At 39.3% G+C, this 26,885-nt stretch overlaps 1 protein-coding gene across 7 annotated transcripts in view; it reads left to right on the top strand.

The window, feature by feature from the left end:
- The window catches only part of morc2 (MORC family CW-type zinc finger 2), a 37,370-nt gene that overhangs the window by 9,407 nt on the left and 1,078 nt on the right, over positions 1 to 26,885 (top strand). For 3 of the 7 annotated variants that reach the window (XR_015525692.1, XR_015525693.1, XR_015525691.1), the window contains exons 8-26: positions 1,884 to 2,043; positions 2,123 to 2,234; positions 3,153 to 3,278; positions 6,086 to 6,165; positions 6,495 to 6,577; positions 7,083 to 7,168; positions 11,011 to 11,151; positions 11,389 to 11,543; positions 11,663 to 11,791; positions 14,117 to 14,222; positions 14,315 to 14,447; positions 14,531 to 14,617; positions 16,073 to 16,351; positions 18,343 to 18,618; positions 18,687 to 18,747; positions 18,825 to 18,963; positions 22,314 to 22,490; positions 24,924 to 25,017; positions 25,098 to 25,559. Coding sequence is in view for 3 of the 7 variants with exons in the window: in NM_001003994.1 (NP_001003994.1) it covers positions 1,884 to 2,043; positions 2,123 to 2,234; positions 3,153 to 3,278; positions 6,086 to 6,165; positions 6,495 to 6,577; positions 7,083 to 7,168; positions 11,011 to 11,151; positions 11,389 to 11,543; positions 11,663 to 11,791; positions 14,117 to 14,222; positions 14,315 to 14,447; positions 14,531 to 14,617; positions 16,073 to 16,351; positions 18,343 to 18,618; positions 18,687 to 18,747; positions 18,825 to 18,963; positions 22,314 to 22,490; positions 24,924 to 25,017; positions 25,098 to 25,286 (2,613 nt within the window). In the remaining 4 variants the exon portion in view is untranslated. 7 annotated transcript variants of the gene reach the window in all.

Below are 26,885 nucleotides of genomic sequence, written 5' to 3'. Positions count from 1 at the left end.
TTGACTCATTTTACTGCAATTTTTGAATCTATTCCACCAATTTCCATGTCTGGCAGAGCAATTTTAGCTTAGCATAAATCATTGAATCATATTAGGCCATTAGCATATCGCTTAAAATAGAAATAGAGATGAGCAATGATATATTGCCACACTGTTAGCTAGGTGGGGATTATCTTCAGGGGCTGCATAACATCATTGCGCCTTCTGCATCCATGTGCTGCAGCAAAGTCCCTTTATAATTACATTAAAATAGCAATAATATATGAATAATATGGTTGTTTGGCATATCAGCCTAGAACATAGCAAATTTTCACCAAAAATGACTGCAAATTAACGGGCTTGCTTTTGTCACGAACATTTAATGAAGAAGACGACTTTTTTTTGGAATTTTGGCTCATCTTACAGCCATTTTTGAATCCATTCGGCCAATTTCCATGTCTGGCAGAGCAATTTTAGCTTGGCATAGATATTTGATTCTAATTAGACCATTAGCATATTGCTTATATATATATATACACACACACACACACACACACACACATATATACATATATATGTATTATATAATGATATATTGATAATGATATATTGATTGCAGCACTGTTAGCTAGCTGGGGACTATTTTCTGGTGCTGCGTAACATATTGTGCACATAACGTAACACATGGTATGGCAGTAAAGTCCCTTGACTATTAAGTTGAAATGGAATTAATATAGAAATAATATAGTTGTTTGCCGTCATAGCCTAGAATTAGCAAATTTTCACCAAAAAAAACTGACGAATTGCTTTTTTCGCGAACATTTCACGAAGCTAGTCTGGGTGAAGTAAGACTTTGGTTCATACAGAGCACCAATTTTAAAGGAACACACCACTTTTGGAATTTGGCTTATCTTAGCAATTTTAAAATGAATTTAGCCGATTTCTATGGCTGGTGGAGCAATTTTAGCTTAGCATAAATCATTGAGACGGATTAGACCATTAGCATATCGCTTAAATTAGAAAAAGAGATGCGCAAAGATATATTTCTGCACTGTTAGTTAGCTGGGGATTATTTTCAGGGGCTGAGTAACATCATTGCACCTGCTGCAGCCATGTACTGCAGCAAAGTCCCTTGATTATGACATTAAAATAGTAATATATAGGAATAATATAGTTGTTTGCCATATCAGCCTAAAAAATAGCAAACTTTCACCAAAAGACACTGCAAATTAGCGGGCTTGCTTTTGTCACAAACATTTTATGAAGACGACTTTTTTTGGAATTTTTGCTCATCTTACAGCCATGTTTGAATCCATTCAGCCAATTTCCATTTCTGGCAGAGCAATTTTAGCTTAGCTTAGCATAAATCATTGAATTGGATTAGACCATTAGCATATTGCTCAAAAATTAGGAAAAGAGATACGCAATGATATATTGCAGCACTGTTAGCTAGCTGGAGATTATTTTCAGGAGCTGAGTAACATCATTGTAGCTGCTGCAACCAAGGTACGGCAGCAAAGTCCCTTGATTATTACACTTTAACAGTAATGATATAGGAATAATATAGTTGTTATAGCCATATCAGCATAGACAAAGTCAACTTTTCGTTATCTGTCAGTCTTAGTACACGATAAAACTAGTAAGAGTCAACCTTTAAATAAGAAAATTATCATTTTTAATTGTTTTGAGCGAGTTGCTAATGGTCTAACCATATCCAATTATCTATGCTAAGCTAAAAGTGCTCCTGCCAGACCAGGAGATCAGCTGAGTGTGTTCAAAAATTATAAAATCCATCTGTTTACTTATAGAGGAGCTGTAAATGAGCTTATTTCCTAAAAAAAAAAAAAAAAGTGTTTTCTTAAGCGAAGACCAGGACTTTGAGTGATTTTGGCCTCTTCTCGCAGGTTATTGTCCCATTACCAAGCTGGGATGCAAAAACCCAGCAGCCTCTGACTCAAGACACAGAGAAGTACGCTACAGAGACTGAACTCATCTTCAAATATTCACCCTTCAAGAACGAAGAGCAGCTTTTCCGCCAGTTCAATAAGATCGAAGGACCCAGCGGTAGGTGGCTTTTGTTGGAAATTGGTTGTTACTGATGTGACCGATAAGGTTGTTAAATCTGAGCTTTGTGTGTTTGTAGGTACTTTGGTTGTAGTTTATAACTTAAAGTTGATGGATAACCGAGAGCCAGAACTGGATATCGAGACAGACCACCAGGATATTATGATGGCCGGGACGCCTGTAGAAGGAGTGTGAGTGTTTTTGTTTACGTTTGTCTAATAGCTTATTGCAGACTTTACCACAGACTATGAGGCCTTGTTATTGGGGGATATTACAAGACTCTTATGACTTTAGAAAATGTATGTTGTGACCGTAGACCAGGGGTGTCAAACTCAATTCCTGTAGGGCCGAAGCCCTGCACAGTTTAGTTCCAACCCTGCTCCAACACACTTACCTGTAGGTTTAAAACAAGCCTGAAGGACTCAATTAGTTTGATCAGGTGTGTTTAATTAGGGTTGGAACTAAACTGTGCAGAGCTGTGGCCCTTTTGGAACTGAGTTTGACACCTGTGCCGTAGACGGTTCATCATTTATTCATCATTTATCCAAAAAGACAACAGCTCAGTCAGATGCGTTACTGTTTTCACCTGGTTTTTACATTAGGGATCCCCACAATAAACCCTTTGACTTAACGTGATAATAACGATAGAACCTATTATTGATTATTTCAGTGTGAAATAGTTTTTAGTGTTTGAGTGATTACTTTCACTCTAATTCCCTTCATAACATCAGTCGAGTGTTTGAAATGATTCATTTTTGTGACCAGACATGATTTAATACAGGGGTCACCAACCTTTTGGAAACTGAGAGCTACTTCTTGGGTACCGATTAATGTGAAGGGCTACCAGTTATTAAATGACACATTTTTCTTAATTTACTTTTAATTATATGTTATTATTAATAACTGATTATATTCATGTTTATATTCAATGTTAAGACATTGATCATGTTAAGGATTTCCCAAAACCCCTGAACTAGAGAATGAGAAAGTTAGGTAGTCTACTCTAACTGACTGCATTGTTGCTCTTTAATTTTGGTTTTCACCACGCTAATTCAGCATTTGGATTTTTTCTTGCATCATTCTGACACATACGTTTGTGTTGTTAACAGGAAGCCAGAGAGAAGGTCTTTCCGTGCGTATGCAGCCGTCCTGTATATCGACCCCAGAATGAGGATCTTCATTCAAGGGCACAAAGTCAGAACCAAGCGACTGTCCTGTTGCCTGTATAACCCTAGGTAAACATGAAAAATACCTCTCTTTTTTTGGATAGTTCACCAAGAAATGAAGATTTTGTCACAAACTGGTTCTCTGTTGAGCACAAAAGAAGTCGTCTTGAAACATGTTAGAAACTTGTAAGCATTGATTTCCATAGTATTTGTTTTTCCTACAAGTCAATAGTTGCCAGTTTCCAGCAGTCTCCAGAATTTTTTTGGTTTGTGTTTAATGGAAGAAAGAAACTCGTATTGAAGTGGTTTATAAACACTTGAGAGTAAGTAAATAATGAGTAGATTTCTATTTTGGGGGAAATCTCTCTTTAAAGGGCCATGACACCCCCCACTTTCGGTAAAAGTCTACTTCAGAATTTTTTCAAAAGATGCATGATTAATGGGCGTGGAGCTCCGCGAGCATCAGGCAGAAGTGGGCGTGGCCAGCAGGGGAGAACGTGAGCGAACAACTGTTGTAGTCGGTTAGCTCACAAAATGAGACAAACCATGAGGAGACGCATGAGTTTATAGTTCACAAAGTTAAAATGCAAAGAAATGAACAGTGATTTAACGCCTGCTACATTTGTTATTCGTTATTTCATATACACAACCACAATTTATATCATTATAAAGATAAGTGTGTTCATGTAAACCCTATAAATGAGGACTTCTCCCTCAATCCCCGTATCCAGCAGACTCAGTGCAGGAGGTCTCCTAACCTGTCTGTTTTAACCATTAACCCTGCTGGTAATCTGGAGGATTTAGGCAAACACAGCAGCACGGCGATGTGTCTGAATGTGAACGAACTCCTGATAAAAGACAGCGTCCGCCATTCTCTAATTCTCGTGCTGCTCTCCCGACAAAAATGCTAGCAACACACACACAGCTTTGCTGTATGATCGGCCCTGACAAGATCGCGGGGGAAAACATGCAACAAACCCCGTGGATCATGGAAACAAACACATACGAGCCTTCATGAACTGTCGGTCTGTGTCTTACAGCTCGGGCTTGACTCTGGCAGGTCTGATGAATAATTAAGCAGCCGGCTCTTCTCATAGGATAAGAAAACTCCGCTATGAACAATAATGAGAAACCGACGGTCATCATTGCACTTGCAGTACTGCAGTACGTCGCCGATTTTGATCCCGCCCCAAAAATCATTTTAAACCCGGAAGCTGAAATTAGCTGACAAAAGCTCAAAATTATCCAGTTTTCCCCACAATTAAAGCTGACAGGTGCTAACATTGCCTTAACTGATGCTCAACACACACACACATCTGTTAATATAAAAAAAAAAGTTCTCCAGGGTGTCCTGAACCTTTAATGGTGTACCTTGCTTGTAAGCTAAACAAAATGTGTTTTTTTTCTTCCAGAAACTCCCAGATTTATTATATGTTTACAACTGTGCATTGTTTTTGTTTCCTGACTTCTGGCACCTACTGTCAAAATTGCAACAGAAATCAAAGTGTTGAACATTTACATTTAGTCATTTAGCAGACGCTTTTATCCAAAGCGACTTACAAATGAGGACAAGGAAGCAATTTACACAACTATAAGAGCAATATTGAATAAGTGCTGTAGGCAAGTTTCAGGTGTGTAAAGAAAGGTTTAGAAGCAAAACATTAGTAATTTTTATTTATTTATTTTTTGTTAGTGGAGGAGTCAGAGAGGGAATTGCATGTTAGTAAGAAAAGTGGTCGTTTTTGAAGACTCTGCCGTTCTGATGCAGATAGGGAGTTACTTTTACTTTTGCTGTGCCCTATTTTTAATGTTATCAGACAGCGTTTTTTTTTTTATTATTTATTTATTATGGAGAGCTTTTAAAGGAATTATTTTTAAATGTGAATAAATGTCAAAAATGGTACAATATTTATCCAAGATAAACCTTAAAAAGCTGTTTAAGATGTTTGTCTTGTGTATTATTTATTGCTGTTGATGTCTTTTTTTTTTGTTATATATACATTCAGTCCCTTTATTTATCAGAGGTCACTACAGCAGAATGAACCGCCAACTATTCCAGCATGTTTTACGCAGCAGATTCCCATACACTCTCACATTCACACACACACTCATACACTACGGCCAATTCAGTTGGTTCAATTCTCCTATAGCGCAGGAGTTTGTTGGACTGTGGGGGTAACCGGAGCACACGGAGGAAACCCACACCAACACGAGGAGAACATGCAAACTCCACACAGAAATGCCAACTGGCCCAGCCGGGACTCGAACCAGCGATCTTCTTGCTGTGAGGCGACAGTGCTAACAGCTGAGCCACCGTGTCGCAATTGTTATATGTATAGGGTTGAGGTTTCATTGGTTACTATATTTTCTAACATGAACTAATGATAAACAATACTTGCACAGCATCTATTAATCATAGTTCAAAAGTTATTAATGCATTATTATTTTACCTCGCTCTCTTTTTATTCATTATTATCATCTATTATTATTAATAAAGTATACAGTCTTGAATAACAATATAATGACATATCAGTTCAATGCCCCCCCTGTACTCTCTTTAAACTGGGGTATCTAATTAATAGAAGTACAGTATCAAGAATGAGAAATCAATAGAGTACAATTGTTTGTAATGCATTATTGACTTCCAAATTCATGCTTGTTAACATTAGTTGATATACACAGAACATGAACTAACAGCTGAATTTTCATTAACCTGAACTAACATGAACAAATACTGTAACAAATATGTTATTCATTGTTTGTTCATGTTAGTAAATGCGTTAACTAATACAACCTCATTGTAAATTTGATCTAGTTTTGCCATAAAGAAGTTGATATGACAATAAATTCCAATTTCTTTTGTTCTCTTTCTCTAGGATGTACAAATACACATCAACACGCTTTAAAACCAGAGCAGAGCAAGAGGTCAAAAAGGCGGATCATCTTGCGAAACTCGGTGAGTTCAACCTCAGCCCACACAAACTGCTTCAAGTGGATGAGAATGGCAGAAGGGAAGTTTCAGACGTCAGGCTGTGTGGCCTCTAATGTCACTTCCTTCATCTGACCATTTCTGTTTTTAGCCACGACAAATACTGAACCACAAGACTTGGCAGAGGATGCAGACTCTCACTTTATTATCACACTAATGCCTTGAATCTTTGAGTCATTTATTAAATGGAACAAGAGGAAAGTAAGCTGTCTTAATATGGAGACGGTGCTTTCTAATGAATTAATTGGCTTTTCTTTCTTTGTCTTGTGTGTCTGTGTGCATGAATTTCTCTCTAGCCGAGGAAAAAGCACGAGAAGCGGAGAGTAAAGCTCGCATGCTCGAGATAAAAGTTGGTGATGATTTATCCAAAGAAGCCCGAGTAAGTCAAGGATCTCATTTTGCTTAATTGATTTATATCATTTAAAGGGGGCCTGTTATGCCAAAATCACTTTCAAAAGGGGTTTAAACACAGTTGTGTGGCAGCAGTGTGTGAATATAAGCAGCTTCTAGTGGTAAACAATGAATAATTTAATGTTTTGCATAATCAGCCTTGATTAAAATCAGTCTGCAGAAACACTTTGATTGGCATTCTCCCTTTGTACGTGTCATCAGAGGAGGAAAGCCCCGCCCATTAGTGACCATCTCATTAGCATAGGACGTTAGTCTTGTTTTTGAATGCAGGCAAAATGGCACTAAACGGATATTTTTTTAAGGATGTGAATATTGGCTTTTTAATATTTTGTGCACGTTTTTCGAGTGCCTTGGACTGATTTCTGCTGCTTAAAAAAATAACATAGTTTATAACCACGTGAGAGTGAAGAAATGTTGAATGTGTTTGTGTTTTTTTGGTTAATGTTTTATTTTCTACTAATGTTTGATTTCAGGCGTCGCTGAGAAAGGCACAGGATTCCGCTGTTGCGTTACGAGCCGAAGCTACTAGAAAACAAGCCATCCATGCATCCAAACAAAAGTAATGCATGCTCACCCACTCCTATAAATTTGCTCTTTAATGTGCTATATATAAGAAATGTGTGAACCGCCTGAAAGGAAATGTAACAACAAGAACTTCCACGATGTACTATGTCAGGGGTGGCCAACCCTTTTCCTGGAGAGCCACCTTTCAGCAGATTTCAGTTGCTACCCATATCAAACACACCTGAACCAAATAATTAGGACCTGAACACCACGTGATAATTACAGGCAGGTGTGTTTGATATGGGTTGCAACTGAAATCTGCTGAATTTCATTTGCAAGGGTGTCACGATCCTCCAAATCCTCGATTCGATTACATTTTCGATTCTAAAGGCACGATTCGATTCGATTTATGAATAATTAATTAATTAATGACCAATTAATTATTTTTAGCCTACCGCTTAAACTACCTGACCTGCATGGTCTTTGTTTTACCCATAAACAAATCATACAGTAAATGAATAAAGGCAAGACACACACATAATTACCACCTGTCAATCACTTTTTCTGCGGGACTCGTGAATAGGCAGTGATCTGTGTCGTTATAATGGCGTCGGTAAAAAAGACGCACAACCAACAGGAACCAGCCAACAGTATCTGAGGTGTTCGCTAAAATGACTAAGTACAAGTGAGTGAAAGATTGAAGCAGTCCTCTGACTGCCTGGACCTGCTGTCTCGAGCGCATGGCTGCGAGTGCGTCTGTGTGGTCACGTGATGTGCATTTTCAGAGGTAGAGAGGAAGGAGGGCTGCTCAGAAATGCTACACGCCACTGTGGATGTCAAATCGTTGTCGTTCTAAAATGCCATTTAAAAACAAAGACAGTATAAACAGGGCCTGAGTGTGTACTTTTCGCGAGCGGATTTGCAACGGGGGCGGGTGGAGGATCGTGATGCCGGTGTTGTCTATCGGACGAACCGTACGTAATAAGTACGTAGCAGAGCTTGCAAAACTGTGGGGTTTTTTGTGGACAACACGAACGTTGTCAACATAACTCACTGGAAATCCAAAATGCTTACAAACCGGCGACTTCATTGAGAGAGGAGAGGGTTTAAGTTCTGTCGACGGGTCTCCTGCTTCTGCAGTTTAACAAGCACTTCGACAAGCCTGTTTTTTTTCCCGCTTGGCAAGCCAAGCTGACGTGACATGGGGGCGTGGCAGCATCGACGATTCTATTTTTTGATTCGATAATCGAAATTCGATCGATTTCAATTTAAAATCGAAATCGTGACACCCATAGTTGCAACTGAAATCTGCAGGAAGGTGGCTCTCCAGGAACAGGGTTGGCCACCCCTGTACTATGTTGTCTGCCTAAACATGCAGATTGATTTTTATACAGTTTTATTAGATTTTTTTGTCTTGTTTTTTAACGTGTGACCTTTTTAACATGCTCTTAAGAAACTCTTCCTTTTCTATGACAAATGCAATGATTAAAATACATTAGAATTTTTATGTAATGGTTTCTAAGACATTATAAAGTATTTTAATGTTCATGATAGAGCTGTGAACCTTTACTGGTCTCGCGGTTCATTTACGATTATCATGCCATCGATTCAGTTCAATTCGATATCACGATGCATTGACGATGCTTTCAATACACAGTTTTATATTTTCTTCACAGCAGAATTCTTGTATAATAATGTATGAATATATATTTATGTTTATATACTATACTAAGCAATTTTGTCATTTAAAACAAACAGTCAGATATGTAAACTGTACCTTTAAACAACACGAGCATTTATAGCAATTAATATAACTCAACTCAACTCACTTTATTTTTATAGCACTTTCACAAACCACAATGATTACCAAAGTGCTGTACATAAAACACATAAAACGCATGGAAAAATACATAAAACCAAAATACATAAACTCGCATCACATGATTAAAAGCAAAAGAAAATAAGTGTGTTTTCAGTGACCTCTGAAAAGACTCAAGTTTGAGCTGTTCTTAAAGAGAAGGGAGGATCGTTTCAAAGTCTCGGAGCTGCTACCGAGAAAGCTCTATCACCTCGACATTTTAAGCGTGATCTAGGAACTTGTAAATAGAAACGATCCATAGAGCGAAGAGATCTCACGGGTTGGTGCATAACAATTAGCTCAGAAATATACTCAGGGGCCAGGCCATGGAGGGATTTATAAACATACAACAGAACATTGTACTGAATCCTAAACTGGATTGGCAGCCAGTGTAGAGAAACAAGTGCAGGTGTAATGTGCTCTCGGTTTTTTTGTGGCTGTTAAGAGCCTGGCAGCTGCGTTCTGGACTAGCTGCAGTCGCGAGAGAGAGGCCTGACTGAATGAATACAAATATAAATATCCAGCTCGCTTTCTGATCCTTGTCTACCAAGTTCTCTTACACCCCTTTGTATGGTCACACCTCCCTCAACAAAAACGACTGCGATTGGCTCTTGCGCACTGTGCTCTTCACAGATGAGTGATACTGATGAGCGGCAGCAGCGATCACAGATGATCCATGATAGACACGGCGGAGTAAACTCAGACACATGCTCGTGTTTGTATCCAGAAGGAGAGGAGAGGAAAAGTCCAGCCAACAGGTCAAATGGGCCCACACTGAGTGAGAGAGAGAAAGAAATGGAGTACTTTGATTCTTTCAATCTCAGTGAAATAGAGGCTTCTGCTTTAAATGTCAGTGAAAGACTGATCCAGCAAACACACGCAGTGAAATTGTGCACAGTTTCTGCATTTTTAAGTACTTGGAGCGTTGTAAATAGTCAGCTACGGCAACATAGCGCATATGAGAGAATTGGCGTCAGTACACAATAACCGGGTATGATTATTACTGAACCGATACAGAATTGTCCACGTCTGCATCGCGGTGCACAGAAGAAACAATTAATTTTGACACCTCATGTTCATGATAATGCAGAAACCATCCTTATGTACTATAACATCAGTGCAAAATAAGATTCAGGGATTGAACCTGCTCAGATTTAAGTGTGCACAATGCATTGGATGATAACCGTGTTCAAGGTATAACGCGGTTTGGAAAAGTCAAGGTTTGAAAACCGTCAATTTTCAGCTATACCGTTCCTTGGGTATGAGTAAGATAAATTTTAATTTTAATTTTTTTTTTTTTTAGGTCAATAGTATCTCCTTCAAAAAAAAAATATCCAAAGATGCCGTATTAATAGTAAATAAATCAGTGTTTTTAAAAACAAATGAAGACAGCAGAGGGCAATAATTCATTTTAATTATTTAGCCTGCTATGTTTACTGTTCCAAAATACTGTAAATGTCTCCCAAATTAAAATATATTGTGTACAAAGGGGAAAAAGGTTTTGTTTTTTTTAAACCCAGTCATTTAAAAAGAACAGATTTTAGAGCTTTAATCTCAATACCGTGATATATATATATATATATATATATATATATATATATATATATATATATATATATATATATATATATATATATATATATATATATATATATATATCCAAGGTTATCATCAGGGCCAGACGGAATCTGCGGACGTTTTTTGCTGTTTCTGCTGAGAATTTTGGTAAAAATCTGCAGATATCTGCGGAATTGTTTTGGGAGTATCCAGCGGAGTATCATAACTAAAACCTTCATATATTAAATAAAAAGTAATGAATTAGTGAATAAAAACTGAATAAATTCAGATTTACACATTTACTCAAGCAAATAAACAAAAATAATAATGGGCTAAAAATCTGCAGAATCTGCGTAATTCTGCCGGAAATCTGCGGAATTCTGCGCTCGCAGATTCCGTGTGGGCCTAGTTATCATACCGTCAGAATCTGGCCCATGCCTAGTGTGCACAAGTATGACTATCATCTGTTGTTCCCATTTCAGAGCTTTGAAAGAGCCCAAGGAACTGAACTTTATATTCGGCGTGAACATCCAGAGACGAGACCAGGATGGGATGTTCGTCTATAATTGCAGTCGTCTCATTAAAATGTATGAGAAGACGGGACCACAGCTGGAGGGAGGAATGTAAGCAGAAACACACTCTACGCCAGCTTACACATTAAATTTAGGGGCTATAGTTTGTTTCAGTTCACCTAAAAATAAATATGTTATTATTATTAACTCAGTCTCTTTAGTTGAACACAAAAGAAGATATTTAGAAAAATGCTGGTTCACTTTGACTTCGATAGTAATTTTTGCTCTACTGTGTGTGTGTGTGTGCGTGCGTGCGTGCGTGCGTGTGTTTGTGTGTGTTTGTATCAGGGCCTGTGGGGGTGTTGTAGGAGTGGTGGATGTTCCCTATCTAGTGCTCGAGCCAACGCACAACAAGCAGGACTTTGCAGATGCTAAAGAGTACAGACATTTACTGAGAGCCATGGGAGATTATCTGGCCCAGTACTGGAAGGATATTGGTATAGGTCAGTCTTTGTGTGTTGTTGGTCATAAATTGTAAATGTTATATTTTTATTAGGTAGTTAAAATGATTGATGTACTGTATATGATGCACTTAACGTGGATTTTATGTTCCCCTCAACAGCTCAGAAGGGTATAGTGAAATTCTGGGATGAGTTTGGGTATTTGTCGGCCAACTGGAACTCCAACCCGTCGAATGAAATTCAGTTTCGCCGGCGGAGAGCCATGGAGATACCAGTCACCATCCAGTGTGGTACGGAGGCATCTTCATAGTCACTTCACACATTTCCGAAAGCATATTTTGTTCTTGCTGATTGGATACTGCCACCTAAGCAACTGGATTAGGCATTTGTTGGACTTGAATGTTGCTTGTAATTATGACACTTGCTAAAAATATACCTTTACTGTCGCAAAAAAATTAACACACCCTCGCAACCAAATTGTAATTCCCTAAGCAATTTACAGAATACCCAAAAAACAAACACAAAATCTTCGCAGCTACATAGGAACATCTTAAGAAACAACCAAAACATTGTAGCAAGTGCTTAAAAATATATAGCTATAGCACTTTAAAACCTTTAAAAGACACCAAATCCCCCCTAGGATGACACCAAAACACTTTAGCAGCCACAAAGCCATTTTCTAAGACGCAACTATTACACCCCAACCAAAACATAGCCAAAATCACACGATTTTTATGTCACAAAAAATCACAACCCAAGCTCATTCTGAAAACGTAGCTCTGCGGACGTTTCTGGAGATCGCGATTTACGTGGCTGGAAGTACATATGGCCGCATTTCGTTTTTTCAAGCGAACTCTACGGGGCGGTGTGACGTCTGTGTGGAGGGCTTTCTCGCCGCAACCAGCTTGTCTGGTTAGCTCGTCATGTTATGTCGGCGGAGCGGAGGCCCTGAAGGGGAGGAGCCGGCCGCGGCGTATGACCGGGTTTGAGTCCGGGGAAGAGCAGTTCCAGAAATAAGGTAAGACGAAAAACAGAATCCAAAAAATAAAGCGAACAAGTTCGTAATGGGGCGAGAACACAACGAAATTTGAAAGCGCTGTAAAAATCAGACGAAGGCTTTTATTTTTCTGGACGGCTTTTGTAAATCGTCGCTTGGGTTTAGGGAAGGAGGAGGAAGAGGAGGGTGGTGGCTGGGTCGGCTGATTGGCTGGCCGCCCAGTCAATCAATCGTTTAAGTCACTCAGTCGGACAGACGGTCGCTTGACAGCGGCCTCTGGTGGCTTTTCACGCGAGAACAGTGCGGGCGCGAACAGCACTCGCAGATTCGCGAAAACTGTATAAATACGGACCTCCCGGGACGTATTTCGCAGTCTCCAGAAATGTTCCCGGGGCAATGTTTCCAGAATGAGCCTGGGTTGAAAAATCAACACACACTAGCAACCAGATTGCAATTCCCTAAGGAATTTTTATAATACCTAAAAAAACAAAGGCAAAATCCAAGCAACTACATAGGAACATCCTAAGAAACAACCAAGAACATTGTATCAGCTGCATATCAATACATTAAAAGAAATACCTATAACACCCAAAAAATGCATAGCAATATAGCAATACCTTAAAAAAACATCATAATCCCCTACTTAGAAATGCTCTAAGAAACTACAAAAACACTGTAGCAACCACAAAGCAATTCCCCAAGAAGCAACAATTACACCCTAATAAACCATAGCAACATTGTAACAAAATAATCAACACACCCTAGCAACCAGATTGCAATTCCCTAAGGTATTTCCATAACACCTTTAAACCAACCAACCAACCAGAACATTTTAGCAACTGCATAACAATGCTCTAATAAATAGCTATAGCACCCTAAAATACATAGCAACGCCTTAAAAAACAACCAACACCCCTTAGTAATTGCATAGCAATGCCCTAGGAAACCAAAAACTATTAGCAACTTCATAGGGTCCCTAAAAAAGCATAACATCCAAGCAATCACAAAGCAACACCCTAAGAAACCACCAAAATACCACAGCAACCTCATAACAATACATTAAGAAACCACTATAACTCCTTAAAATCCACATGAACACCTTTAAAAACAACATAGTAACCTAAGAATAAAACTAAACAAAAGCAACGACATAGTAACACGCTATATAAACAACCAAACACCCAAGCAGCAACTAGTATGTCTTAATAGCTTAAAAAAACAACCAGAACACTGTAGCAACCATATACCAACGTTACTAAGCAATCATAACACCATAGGAAGTGCATAGCAATGCCTTAAGAAACCAGAACATCATAGCAGCTACATAGGGTCCCCAAAAAAACTCAAACGTCCTAGCAGCCACATGATAACAGCCTAAGAAACAGTTCTAACTCTCTTAAATGCATTATAACACATTAAAAACAACCAAACACCTTAGCAACAACAACAACTACTACTACATCTTAGCTGCTGTAATATAGTGGCTTAAGAAACTACCAGAACACTGTGGCGACCACATGGCAACATGTTATAAAACAATCATAACACCATAGGAACTGCATACTGTAGCAATTACTTTAGATAAAAATAATGTCTTGTATATTTCTTCTTCCTGTAGATAAGTGTTTGAAATGGCGGACGTTGCCGTTTCAGATGGACGCCGTGGACAAGCGCTATCCTGACAGTTGGGTGTGTTTAATGAACCCGGACGGATCCCAGGACAGGTTTGGGGAACAAAACAGACATCAGAAGTGTTCTAAAACGTCAGCACTGTTTCTTTCTCACTCTTTGGTGTGTTTGCTGTCTGTTCTGTCAGGTGTGATGCCGCGGAGCAGAAGCAGAATCTGCCCGTCGGCATTTTGAAAAAAGACCTCAAGTCTTCAGAGGACAAACAGAAAGATCTGACGGAGAAAATCCGCCAGCAGCAGGAGAAACTGGAGGCCATGCAGGTCCGTATATCACCTCAGCTTTCCTCTGAGAATCTCTGTGTCTGTTTAGTGTTTAATTTAATGGTCGATTTCTTCTCGTTCAGAAAACCACAACAATAAAGTCAGCAGCTGATATCAAACGGCTCCCTCTAGAAGTCAGTGCAAAAACTACAGAAGAGCGCTCACCTCAGGTACTGCTTTTGGTGGATTACAAGGACACACATTTGTATTTTCACATATGTATGACCTAGGGTTGTAACGGTATGAATTTTTTACGGTATGATAATCGTCTAAAACAATACCACGGTTTGACGGTTTCGCGGTATACGGTATGTTACAAATGTTACAAAATAATAGAACAGTGAAGCAAATTTGACTTTTTCCAAATAATATATTTTCAGTTACTATAAACAACACCACTTACAATGAACAAATAAAAAAATAAGAAAATAATAAATAATGTGTCAAAGTCCAAATAAACATGGTGCAAATCCTCAGTAAAAAAATAGATATAAATATTTACTATACTATAAATAGTTACATAACGAAACTAGATTCAATATGGAACATCCTTAGGTTTTATGTGCCAGCATGGATATGGTTGTCTATCGATATGGATTTGGATATGGTTGTCTGCAATGCAGACAAACAGCTGCACCTTCATTTGCGTCTTTTGAAAACAGCAAGAGCAGCAGTTCGTCTTTACTGTGTCACTGTTTTGTCATGTTTCTGTGCTGCTGTGCATGCAAAAGTACTTAGTATGAGAATTATTTCATGCAAAACTTTTTTTTTTGCGTTTTATTTAGCCGCGCATAAATGTATGCATTTGATGTATGTATCTCTCATTCTGTGTTGTTCAAAAAGCTCACTGTTGGTCCACGAACAAAAGCGAAACCTATGCTTATTGGTTGTGATATAGCCAGTTTGAACCAATCTGGGCATGGAGGAGGGACAATGCATCAATGTATCATGTCTGGTTTGTCCGGAGACACAGTGACGAGCGTTTCTTTGTCAAATCAGCGTTGTCAAATTTTGATGACGTAACCGCACTGATTCCGGAGCCTCTGAAAGTCCGCGAATGTTATGTGATACAGCACTGGAAAGCTGAGATTCTCTTCTTCTGAGATTAAACATTTAAGAGCAATACTTATTTTTAGCCGCGGGCGGCTGTCTCTGTCTTTAAGGGTTAAAACCGTTGATATGCAATTGTTCATGGTATGATAATCGTGCATGTTCAAATCGTGGTAGACCGTCATACCGGTATATTGTTACAACCCTATGTATGACCTAGGCATTACAATGTTGAGTCTGTTTATGAGGACATGCCTTGTGTCCTTGTCAAAACCGTTATCATATTTAACGGGGTCTTTTCACATACCAGATCTACTGCTTTTGGTGGATTACATGGACACACATTTGTATAATCACATGCATATGACCTAGGTATTACGATGCTGAGTCAGTTTATGAGGACATGTGTCCTTATAAAAACTGTTATCATATTTAACGGCGTCTTTTCACATTCCAGATCCACATTTTTTCTCTTAATGACATGCACAGATGAATTGTTCACCACAAATGTGTGCTAACAAAATCAATATGGTTATTTTTTGGTTTCATGTGTAACAATTCACCCTCTCTTTCAGCCAACGCGCTCATCCCAGCGAGCAGCGCCCCGCCCCCGCTCGCCACCTCTTCCAGCAGTGGTCAGGAGAGCTGTCAGTCAACAGCAGATCGTAAAAACTCCTCCCCCGAAACCAGCTCCACCCTCAAGGCCTACCCGGACTCCACCGGCTCCTCCGCCCAAAGCCAAGTCATCTCCAGCTCCTGCAAAAAAACCCGCCCCCAAACATGTAGCTCCGCCCCCTCCACCGCCCACAAAGACGCCAGCTCGCAGAAGTGCTGCACAGAGCCGCACTCCTACAGTAAGTACATTTAATTATGTATTATATGATTCACACTGACAATGACTACAAGGCTCCAATCGTAATTTTGAAGCACAGATTGAGTTACAAAGCACAAAGAGTGACTCCAAATGTGCGGCTCAGTGGTTAGCACTGTACCTTTTAAAACCAGTTGTGAAGCAGCAGTGTGTGAATATAACCAGTGTCTCATGGTAAAAAAATATTTTTTACTACATTTTTGAACAGTCTGCAGAAACACTTTGATTGACATTCTCCCTTTGTACGTGTCGTCAGAAGGGGAAAGCCCCGCCCATTAGTGACCATCTCATTAGCATAGGATGTTAATCAATTTCATAATGGCTTTATTAGCATGACAAATGTTACAAATGTATTGCCAAAGCAGTTTTAAAGTTACATAAAAATAAAAGAAAATAAATACATAAAAAAAAAGAAAAAAAATATATACATATAATAATATCAATCTGTCATGCTATTATTCAATATGTCATATCATATTATTCATGTATAAAAGTAATCATAGATAATCAAGTTAATGTTGCTTTTAAATCTGCCACTATGTTGACACGGCAGGCACTTTATTCCAGGAGTTTCAGTACAGCGTAACCGCTACTACGTCATCGGGTGGGCGTGGCCTATCTGTGAATTTGCATAGGTCACGGATCATGCGCAGATTGTGAAAATAGCCGTTTGATTTAGATACCTGTACGTAATCGCAGGGGTTTCGTGTCCAATGCCTTTTAAATGCAGTACAAAATTGCTCTCCTGATCGTAGGTGTTTCATGTGAAGTCAGTGTATGTTATATTAAACAAATTAACTTAAGATACCTCTCAGATTACATTAATACTGTTATAACTTAAGAAACCTGTCCCGATCCCATGGCTTTTGTGTCAAATAGATTATATATCATATACAGTAACATCAGATACCGGTCCTGATCCCTGGGGTTTCATGTATGATCACCTTTATATTATATACAATTATATACAGTAACATCAGATGTCTGTCCTGATCCCAGCTGTTTTGTGTATGATCACTTTTATATACAGTAACATCAGATGTCTGTCCTGATCCCAGCTGTTTTGTGTATGATCACTTTTATATACATTAACATCAGATACCTGTCCTGATCCCAGCTGTTTTGTGTATGATCACTTTTATATACATTAACATCAGATGCCTGTCCTGATCCCAGCTGTTTTGTGTATGATGACTTTAAATAAAAATAGAAAATAAATATGAGTTATGTTAATTAACTAAGATCGAGAAAGAAAAATTAACCACGGTTTATTACAGAAAATGTGGTATTTATTTGTTTAAACATGACTGAATACCATATTTTAAACTACAAAAACACGGTTAATCTTACCACAACCATTATTATTTGGTTTAAAATGGAAGTACAAAAGCCCAGAGACAGTAAAACGGAGTAAAATGAGGTCAGCTGTTTTTGCTAATGAAATCTTTAAATAGTAGGCTATAACATTATAAAAACAAATAAATAACCTGTATGATTGTTTTTTCCTTCGTTATCCACCGCGGTAGGTTCTTTATCCATAATCATGCTGTTTGAAATGACCGCGCTAAAAAAGAACCTGTACTGCGCATGATCGATGACCTCTCAGTATTGTTTTTTTTTTTAAGGGGGCGTTTCCCAAACAACGACCGAGCCACGCCCATTTTACGTCGCGGTAATGAAACCCCTGGAATTTAGTGCATGCCATATTGACACACAGGCATCTGTAGCTCCGCCCTCTTCTGAAAAGAGCTCAATCTCGTTTGCATTTAAAGAGACAGTCACCAAAACACCACAATTTGAATCAAAGCCTAAAAGGGTAATTTTTTGTGATGTATTTTGGGCTGAAACTTCACGCACACACACACTAGATACATCAGAGACTTATTTTACATCTTTTAAAAAGGGCCATAATAGGTGCCCTTTAAGAGGCCATGAGTATCACTGTAAATTAGTATATATATATATTTCTGTTAGCCATCATCCGCCAAGTCTGCAGCCAAACAAACTCCAACCAACAAGAAAGCAATTATAAAGAAGGGTCGAGTCCAGGAAGAGGATGAGGAAGAGGAAGAAAGCGAAGAGGAGGAGGAAGAGGAAGAAGAAGAGGAGGAGGAGGAAGACAGCGGGTCAGAAGAGGACGAACCTCAACCCAAAAAATCAAAGATGGCGGCGCCTGTTCAGGCTCGAGGGAAAACCGTGGTGGAAAAAAAGCCAGCGGCAGCAGCAGTCGTCAAACAGACCAACACTGAGGTACAGTAACACATCATCATAGTGGAGATGATTCATTCACATTTAATTGATCCATATTTCTCTCTCAGGTTATAGCGAATAGCACTAATGAAGATCTGAAGAAAGATGCTGCCAAAAATGCACAGAAAGGTAAAAACTATTGTTTTGCATCAAAATAAGGTCAATTGTAGTGTGAAATAAGGATCTAATAATTTGTTTATTTTTAGATAAAGGGATTCTGGTTGAGGCCAAAGTAAACGGCGAGTGGTTCACGGGTCGTGTAACCGCAGTAGAGACGGGAAAAGACAACGTGCGCTGGAAAGTCAAGTTCGACTACGTTCCCATGAACACTCCAAGAGATCGCTGGTACATAAATATACACTAAAATCAATGTGTATTATGCAAATTATATCAGATGCTATACATACAAAATTATTTTTGTTCCTTTAAAATCAGTTTTTTATGTCTTAATATTCAGGGATGGGCAGTATTTATGATACATGTATTTCAAATACGTATGTTGAAGTCCATCTATTAGCCCAATGATGAAACTAAAAGCATGGTCAGAGGTTAAAGATGCAGTAGGTGATCTGCCAAAAAGCTAACCGCTTAGCATATTGGACTGCGGGGAGGGACTGTGATTCAAAGCCACACCCCCTAAATCGCGAGTGCGCGCACCGCGTCACAACAGCCGACAGACAACCCACTAGTTCATGTCATTCGCCAGTTAGTGCCAGCACTGTGCAGGAATTACATTTATTATACTTAGCCACACTTACATGCTATTTCAGAGCGAATATTAAGAGTAGCAGTAAACAGTATAGGAAGGCTGCCATTGTTCAAAAATGACCCAATGTGAATATAAAAGCAACTTCAGCTCAGTAAAGCAGGTGAGGCGGAATAGCGCTGTTTACTGGTGTTTTGTTGTTAAACTAAATATAAATCTACATTATAGATAAATTTGTTGAAAATAATCACATCAATCTTTCACCGGGAGATTTCAGTGGCTGAACAACACGTCTAGAAGTCATTCATAACAAAACACAATCTAACATAAAATAGTTTCAAAACAGAACATGACCTGTCTAACAGTGATACTTCAGCCATGGTGTCGTCCCTCCTCCAGCGTGCTAAAGTAACTCCAATATTGATTCAGGTTTTTAAAAGTTTCAATTCAGCATTTGATTTCTCCCGGTCCGTCTCGTGACCGCGCGGCCACTTTAAGGGACGAATTATACCCGTGCCTGGCTTTGCAGTAATCGGCCCGAGCACAGCTGTCCTTCGGCGCCTCCGGCTCCGACTCAGCATCTGCGAGCGGCCCACAGCTCGCTCGCGCGCATGCGTTTGTGATGCAGACGGGCACGTGCTAATGGCGGATCTGCGTGAACACATGCGCAGAAGTCGGAATCTACATTTGCTGACAGACACTCTGATCTGCCTATCGGAATTAAGGGAGATGACGGTCCGACTCTATTTAATTGGATGAACATTTTTTAGTTTTATGCTTTACCCAGAATATAAAAATACATATAAACACATTTAGATCATTTACTGTAATCATTACTATTGGACTGTAAAGAGACTTTCAACCAGCACAACAAAAAATGTTTCTGAAGACAATCACCCACTGCACCTTTAAATGCATGTAAGCCTTTTCTAGTGCTTCTGCAAAGAATTTTGTTATTTATTAGAATTTATTTATATTCGTTTTTTAGCTCAGAGGTGAATCTGACTCCAATTTTAAGTGATCCTAAAATTTAGACTATTACTAATTGTAAGAGCAGATCACATTCATCATGTTTATATTCTAAAATCATATTATTGTTTTCGTTTCTCTGAACTCTTAATTTTTATGGTTGAACTAATGCTTACGCTTTAAAATAAGGTTTCATTAGTTAATGTATTTTGTTATGTAGTTATTATGAATAATACTTGTACAGCATTTAGTAATCATAGTTCAGCATGTACTAATGCATTATTAACATCCAAATTCATGCATTGTAACATTAGCTAATGCACCGTGAGTTAACAAACTAACGATCAAATTTTCATTACTAACATTAACAAATACTGTAATAAATGTATAGTTCATTGTTTGTTCATGTTAGTCAATGCATTAACATTCACGAACACAACCTTACTGTAAAGTGTAACCGAATTAACTTTAGCAATTAAAAAAGATTCAAATTCATTTCATTTTCCGGGTGTCTGGATCCTCAAAAAGTCTTCAATTCCATAGTATAAAATTAAGGTCTTAAATCTGTCTCAAAGGTCTTAAAGATGCAATCGAACCGACACCACAAAGAAGACTTTGTTATATATTGAAGCAAATGTTACTATTAGTTAATTTAAAAATTGCTTTCAGGTTTTTTACTCTCTATGTAATATAAAGAGTATTAAGGATGGTAATTAATTAGTTGTGTTGCGTGCTTTTTTTGTAAATACTGTTTTATTATTATACTTTACAATTGGTCTTAAATATTATTCTGTTTTGTTTTAAAAAGCTTTAGAAAAGTCTTAAATATAACTCTGCAGATACCCTGATGTTTACAATTAAACCTTTTACACAATTTAAAAGTTTGATTCATTTTTGAAGAACAGAGAAAAACACTTATTTAAAATGTAAACATTGCTACAGCCACTACTGTTGCACTCTCAAAAACGTAAGCTGCGTCCCAAATGGCACACTATACACTATGCACTCATGCACTATGTACTTATGCACTTACACACTCAACAGGATAGTACATGTATGTAGTGTCGTCCCAAATGGCACACTAATGTTTTTTTTACTAAGCGGAAATTCAAACCGTTTCCCTGATGACGTTTGACGGTTGCCAAATCAGTGAAATAAACGAACGAATTATCAAATAATACCTATCGTGAGTATTGCCGCATTCACCATCGGGAGGCACTATAATCACTCTCGTAGGAGAATTTTGCTTTCACCATCCAAAATAAATAAAGTTATCCAACATGTGCGTCCGATAGCTCCGCCCCTTCCGCTGCGTAAGCAAACCTGCGGTCGTTGAGTGCGTGAAGTGTCCATCATTACACACTTCATTTTAGCGGCTGAATGAGTGCATCATCCGGGTAATTAAAGTGCACGTATTATTTTAAGAGTTTTCAGTGTGAACACACTACTTACACTATTTATACTACAAAATGGCGTAGAATAGTGCATAAGTATGTGATTTGGGACGCAGCTGTAGTCTAATGCAGTGGTTCCCAAAATGGGGTTTCGGGACAATGTCGAGGGGTCGCTTGGTGATTTAAAAAAAAAAAGATGAATTTAATTAAACAAATAAATTCATCATCTGTGGCATATTGATTTTATAGCACCAGGTTAAACTTTCTGACTCCTTTATGGCACTCAAAAACATTAAAAATAATTACAGGCCACAACTGAACATGCAGTGGCGAGTGGCGTTCTCCAAAATAAAACTAAGAATAGACTTGTGCTGTAAACAATGTGCCCACCAGTCTCAGACAGACTCTCAGACAGACTCTGTGTTTGTGCTTGCGTGCGTGTGTAGGCCTATACACTGTTGTGTGTGCAACGTTTGTATATTTACAGTATATCACGAGAATATACATTATACCGAGAATAATGGAGGTCATGAGCCACTAGCATTGTTATTTTGGAGGTCACGGGCTGAAATGTTTGGGAACCCCTGGTCTAATACAAAAAAAAATGTGTGTGTGTTTGTTTTCAGGGTGTTTAAGGGAAGTGATGATGTCCGTCTTATGCGTCCCGCCTCCCCAGAGTCACGGAGTCCAGACACCAATCAGGGACCAGCACGATCTGTGACTCCGCCCACCGCTGCTGAACCCGACACCACTCAGAGCGGGCCAAGCAGAGAGACGTCAGAAGGCCTGGTGACCATGATGAGGTGCGCTTTGTTTTGCTAAGGACCTTTTTGTGTGCATTGGGGTTTAATAACTAAATTTTGCGTAACTGTTTGTTTACTGAAGCTGTTCCAGAGCAATACATACTAGTGATGCGCGGGTGGTGGTTATATCCGTGGGCGCTGCGGATAATCTGCGGGTCGGGTAATAAAAAAAATACATTATGATTAATTGTGAGTGGGTTGCGGGTGGATGTAGCGGGACATAGCAGTGTACCAGCGAAAAAAGCAGAGTGAGCTTTTCAAAATAGGAAAAATGAGACTCCCAAAATAATGGATGAATGCAAGAGTAGCCCTACTGTTCAAAGATTCAGTTAGAGGAGTCATCAGAGGAAAATCTGCTATCGTTCTAGGAGAAACAAGATCGCATATTTCCACGACTGCAGCGCCTTGCGAGGAGAATCTTGTTCATTCCTACAACAAGCGGTTAGATCACACTCTCCACACCAGATGAATACGATCCAGCCCCCGACGGCAGATCTTGTCAGAAAATGTCTGTTACTCCATGTATTTGGATAACAAGTCAGCAGAGTTTCAATACCCAAACCTGTTAACCAGTATTCAACTGAATTGAAAGTCTACTATCAAAATAGGAGTTGACGATGGAAGGAAGCCAGAGAGAGCAGAAGCAGGAGACGTGCTGAAGTGATGATAATAAAGAGCAGGGTTTATTGAATAATCTTAGTTGCATGTGTTTCAGTCCATGCTCGTACTTCGTCTGAACAGCACAAACATAACAACGGTTATTATACATCAAGCCACAAGACCTTGAATTAGAGATATACCCTCATATCTCATATCAGTGTAAAGGAACATTGCATGAAACACCATCAACATAAGACCCAACAATGGAAACGCACTAAAAGCACAACAAGTAATAAGAAATATATTAAATAAAGGAATCAAATTAATAAATGATTAATGTAATAAATAAAAACAATTAAAAATATGAATCAAATGAATGGGTGACTAAATGAATAACCAAGATTTAAAATTGATTATATAACCATAACTGAACTTATCAATGTAAAACAAATAATAGGAAAACAAAACACTTTAGAATATAGTATTGATTTCATTTAAAGTACACACAGGTTATAACAAATCCCAGATTCTACAGAGCGTGGATGATTGAATATGTGGATGATTAGTATGAAGCCACGGATTTGGGTGTGCCATTTCAGCCACTCCGCGCATCACTAATACATACTAAATAATGACCACTAGGTGTCACTGTAGAGAGGCACTTTGAAATGTTTTAAAGTAGAGGTCTGCATTCCCGCAGAATCCCGCGGGACCCTACCAGATTTCTGCGGCAGAATAAATTTCCGAATAAATCGCGGGAGCGGTCGGTAACGGGTTTAATTTGGGACGGGAGCGGGCTGTCTAGCAATATCGCGGATATTGCTATGCGAATGAGGGAGAGAGAGAGAGAGAGCTTTGCCTGTGTGTGTACTTGGTGCTTGTGTGTGTGTATGTTAGTGCGCGAGAGAGAGAGCTTTCCCAGATAGCAAAATACACTCAGGCCAGTTCCGGCTAGATTCCGGCTAAACTTGCCTTACTCGGCCGGATGCTTGTGAACTCACTGTCCGATTCCGGCCCGAATCAATCGCGCAGGAACCGGCCCGAGACTAATGTGCGCTGCGGCCCGGAGCTGGCGCGACTCAGTATTTATATACCTTTATATAAAACCTTTTGGTATTACATTGGTACTTGATACATGGTATTACAACCCTTTGAGTTGATATGACAGCAAACGCCTGTGTGTCTGCTTGGGGCTTGTGTGTGTGTGTGTTTATACAGACAGCTTGGCTGTCTGGACTGTATAGCTGGGGGATTTTCGGTTTTGTTCTCCCCCGCTCTTTAGCGAGATCGGGCGCGGCAGGCTGAAAACGGGGCGGGTTGGGCAGCGGGACAACAAATTCTTAATATAAGCAGGAGCGGTTGGGTTCGGGCTAAAACCTGGCGGGTGCGGGCGGGAGCGGGATTTAAAATTTAGTCCCTCGCAGATCTCTATTTTAAAGCTTCGACTGTTTAACGCCCCATTCACATAGGACTTCAACATCAACGCTTGGCTGTTGGGGCTAACGCGATCGTCATAGCAGGCCACTGTCAAGCTGGTGTATTTGCATACAGCGATCTGATTGGCTGACGCTTCCGTGGGCGCTTGAAAAGTTGAGCTAGTTCCAACTTCTGCAGCCAGCAACGCCTCTGAAACGGCGCCGTTCGGCAACGCCTGACATCGCCCATTCAAGGTGAATGGAAAGCGTTGATGCTGATGCACCGTGTGAATAGGGCGTCAGTGTTTCATGAAGCCTTGCTTTGCCCACCCATACTTTAGGCATCTTTCCTAAATTCAGATTTTTTTTTTGAGTTATTAACAAATTTCCTATTACATTCCTGTTTTATTTGCCGCAGGACGTTGCTACGCTATTTTTTCCCTCCGGACTTTCGAATCCCCAAGGATTCTGTGAACACTATGAGTGCTGAGGACCTTGTGGCCTTTCCCATCGTGAGTACAGACCACCATTGGAGACTTGAGGGGATATTTATATTAAATCAGGAATAACTGTAGTGTCTTGTGCATTGCAGAAGGAGTATTTCCAGCAGTACGAGGCCGGACTGCAGAGTCTGTGTAATTCCTATCAGACTCGGGCAGAATCCAGAGCTCGAGCCGTGGAGGAGAAAAGCAGCGGAGCAGAAACCAAACTCCGGGAGTCAGAAGAGAAACTCCGCAAACTCAGAACCAACATCGTCGCTCTCCTGCAGAAAGTCCAGGAGGTCTGAAAAACACTGGAATTATCCGTTATTATTGACCTTATTCTGCAATGCGGAAGTGCACTCGTTTTTTTCAATTGTTTTAGAGCAGGAGTGTCATCTTATAGACAAGTAATAATACTTTAAACTCTTTTCTGAATGTAACTGGGAGCCAGTGTAGAGACCTGAGGACAGGTGGGATGTGCTCTGATTTCCTGGTTCTGGTCAGAATCCTGGCCGCAGCGTTTTGGATAAGCTGCAACTGTCTGACTGCCTTTTTGGGAAGGCCAGTGAGGAGTCCATTAAGCCTAGATCACACTAAAGGATTTTAAGCCTGATTTGAGCCCGATTTGGAAGTTAACGAGCTCGCCGACAGATCGGGCTGTGATCGGGAAGAAGTGTGCAGTGTGAACTACTGAACAACGCAACAACGAGGCTCGCTGATGCGTCGCCGACACCTCGCAGTCAGAAATCCAACATTCAGCATGCTAAATATTCCAGAGCAGTCGGCCGACTCAAGCCCACGTGTGGTCAGATGTAGTGACGAGCTGCAGCCAATGAGAGAGCATATCAGCATGAGCTGAATGCCTGTTGGTTCAGGAGCTCAGCAGAAACATCTGTGATTGGTCAGAATGGGCATCAGTGCACTCGCTTCATTCTGCGTTAGCACAGACATGAGAGTAGGCTATATTAACAGTGGAACTAGAATTCTGTAGCTATAAGAATTACCATACTGCTCATTCTGACCGTTCTTATATAAAACACCATATTTTCACAACATATTTACATTCAAAGCTGTTATTGAGATATTAAAATTAAGCTTTGAATGTCTGGCATTATATTTAATGACACTATTACCCTAAAAATATAATCTTATTTTGGTAATACAGCCTATAAATATGTAGTTAAGATACTAGAAAGGTCAGGTCTGCAAAGGTCTTGGCTTTCATTTTCACTTTCAAACAGGAGCTATTTCACATCACAGAATATGCTGTTTTGAAAGATATCTGAAGTAAATTGATGTTTTTGCCATCAGAAAGTTTTGTTTATGTTAGCAGGAAGTTGTCAGGCAAAAAAATGCACACATATTTAAAGTCACAGTGAAAAGTATCAGACATGCATGCAGTCATTTTGACCAATATGGTAATTTAAGACAGAAATGCTCAGTTCTTTACTGTTTTGTAATAAAAAAAAATAACAATGTCAGAAAGAAATACACTGATAGTTAGAAAACGGCAGGGTGTTATTTGTTAGTTTTATTTCAAAGAGTTATACAATTACAAAAATTAAAAACTCTCTGTGTATCTATCCACTGGAACCTTGTAGATGAGTGATTAATCCGCTGATGAATCAGCTGATTTGACGATGTTTTTAAATGCTTTCTCCAAAGATTGAAACGCTGTCATTGATGTCATCAGCACACAAGCAGCCAATAGTGTTCAGCTTTTTCTGACGACTCTTCCCTCAAAATTTCATTGGCTGTGGTTTGGTAGCTTGAATGAGCTGATGGGGAATGAGTTGTCAGATTATGTAGTGTGTGACCCCCCTCTTGTGGATCATTTAGAGAGTGTTGTGTAGTGTGAACACCAGAGATTAAAAGACACAAAGTCAAGTCATGTAGTG

This window comes from Danio rerio, chromosome 25, assembly GCF_052040795.2.
Source record: "Danio rerio strain M-AB ecotype USA chromosome 25, GRCz13ab, whole genome shotgun sequence".
Lineage (NCBI taxonomy): Eukaryota > Metazoa > Chordata > Actinopteri > Cypriniformes > Danionidae > Danio > Danio rerio.
Note: the sequence above shows the minus strand (reverse complement) of the source record. Positions and strands in the feature narration are given on the sequence as shown.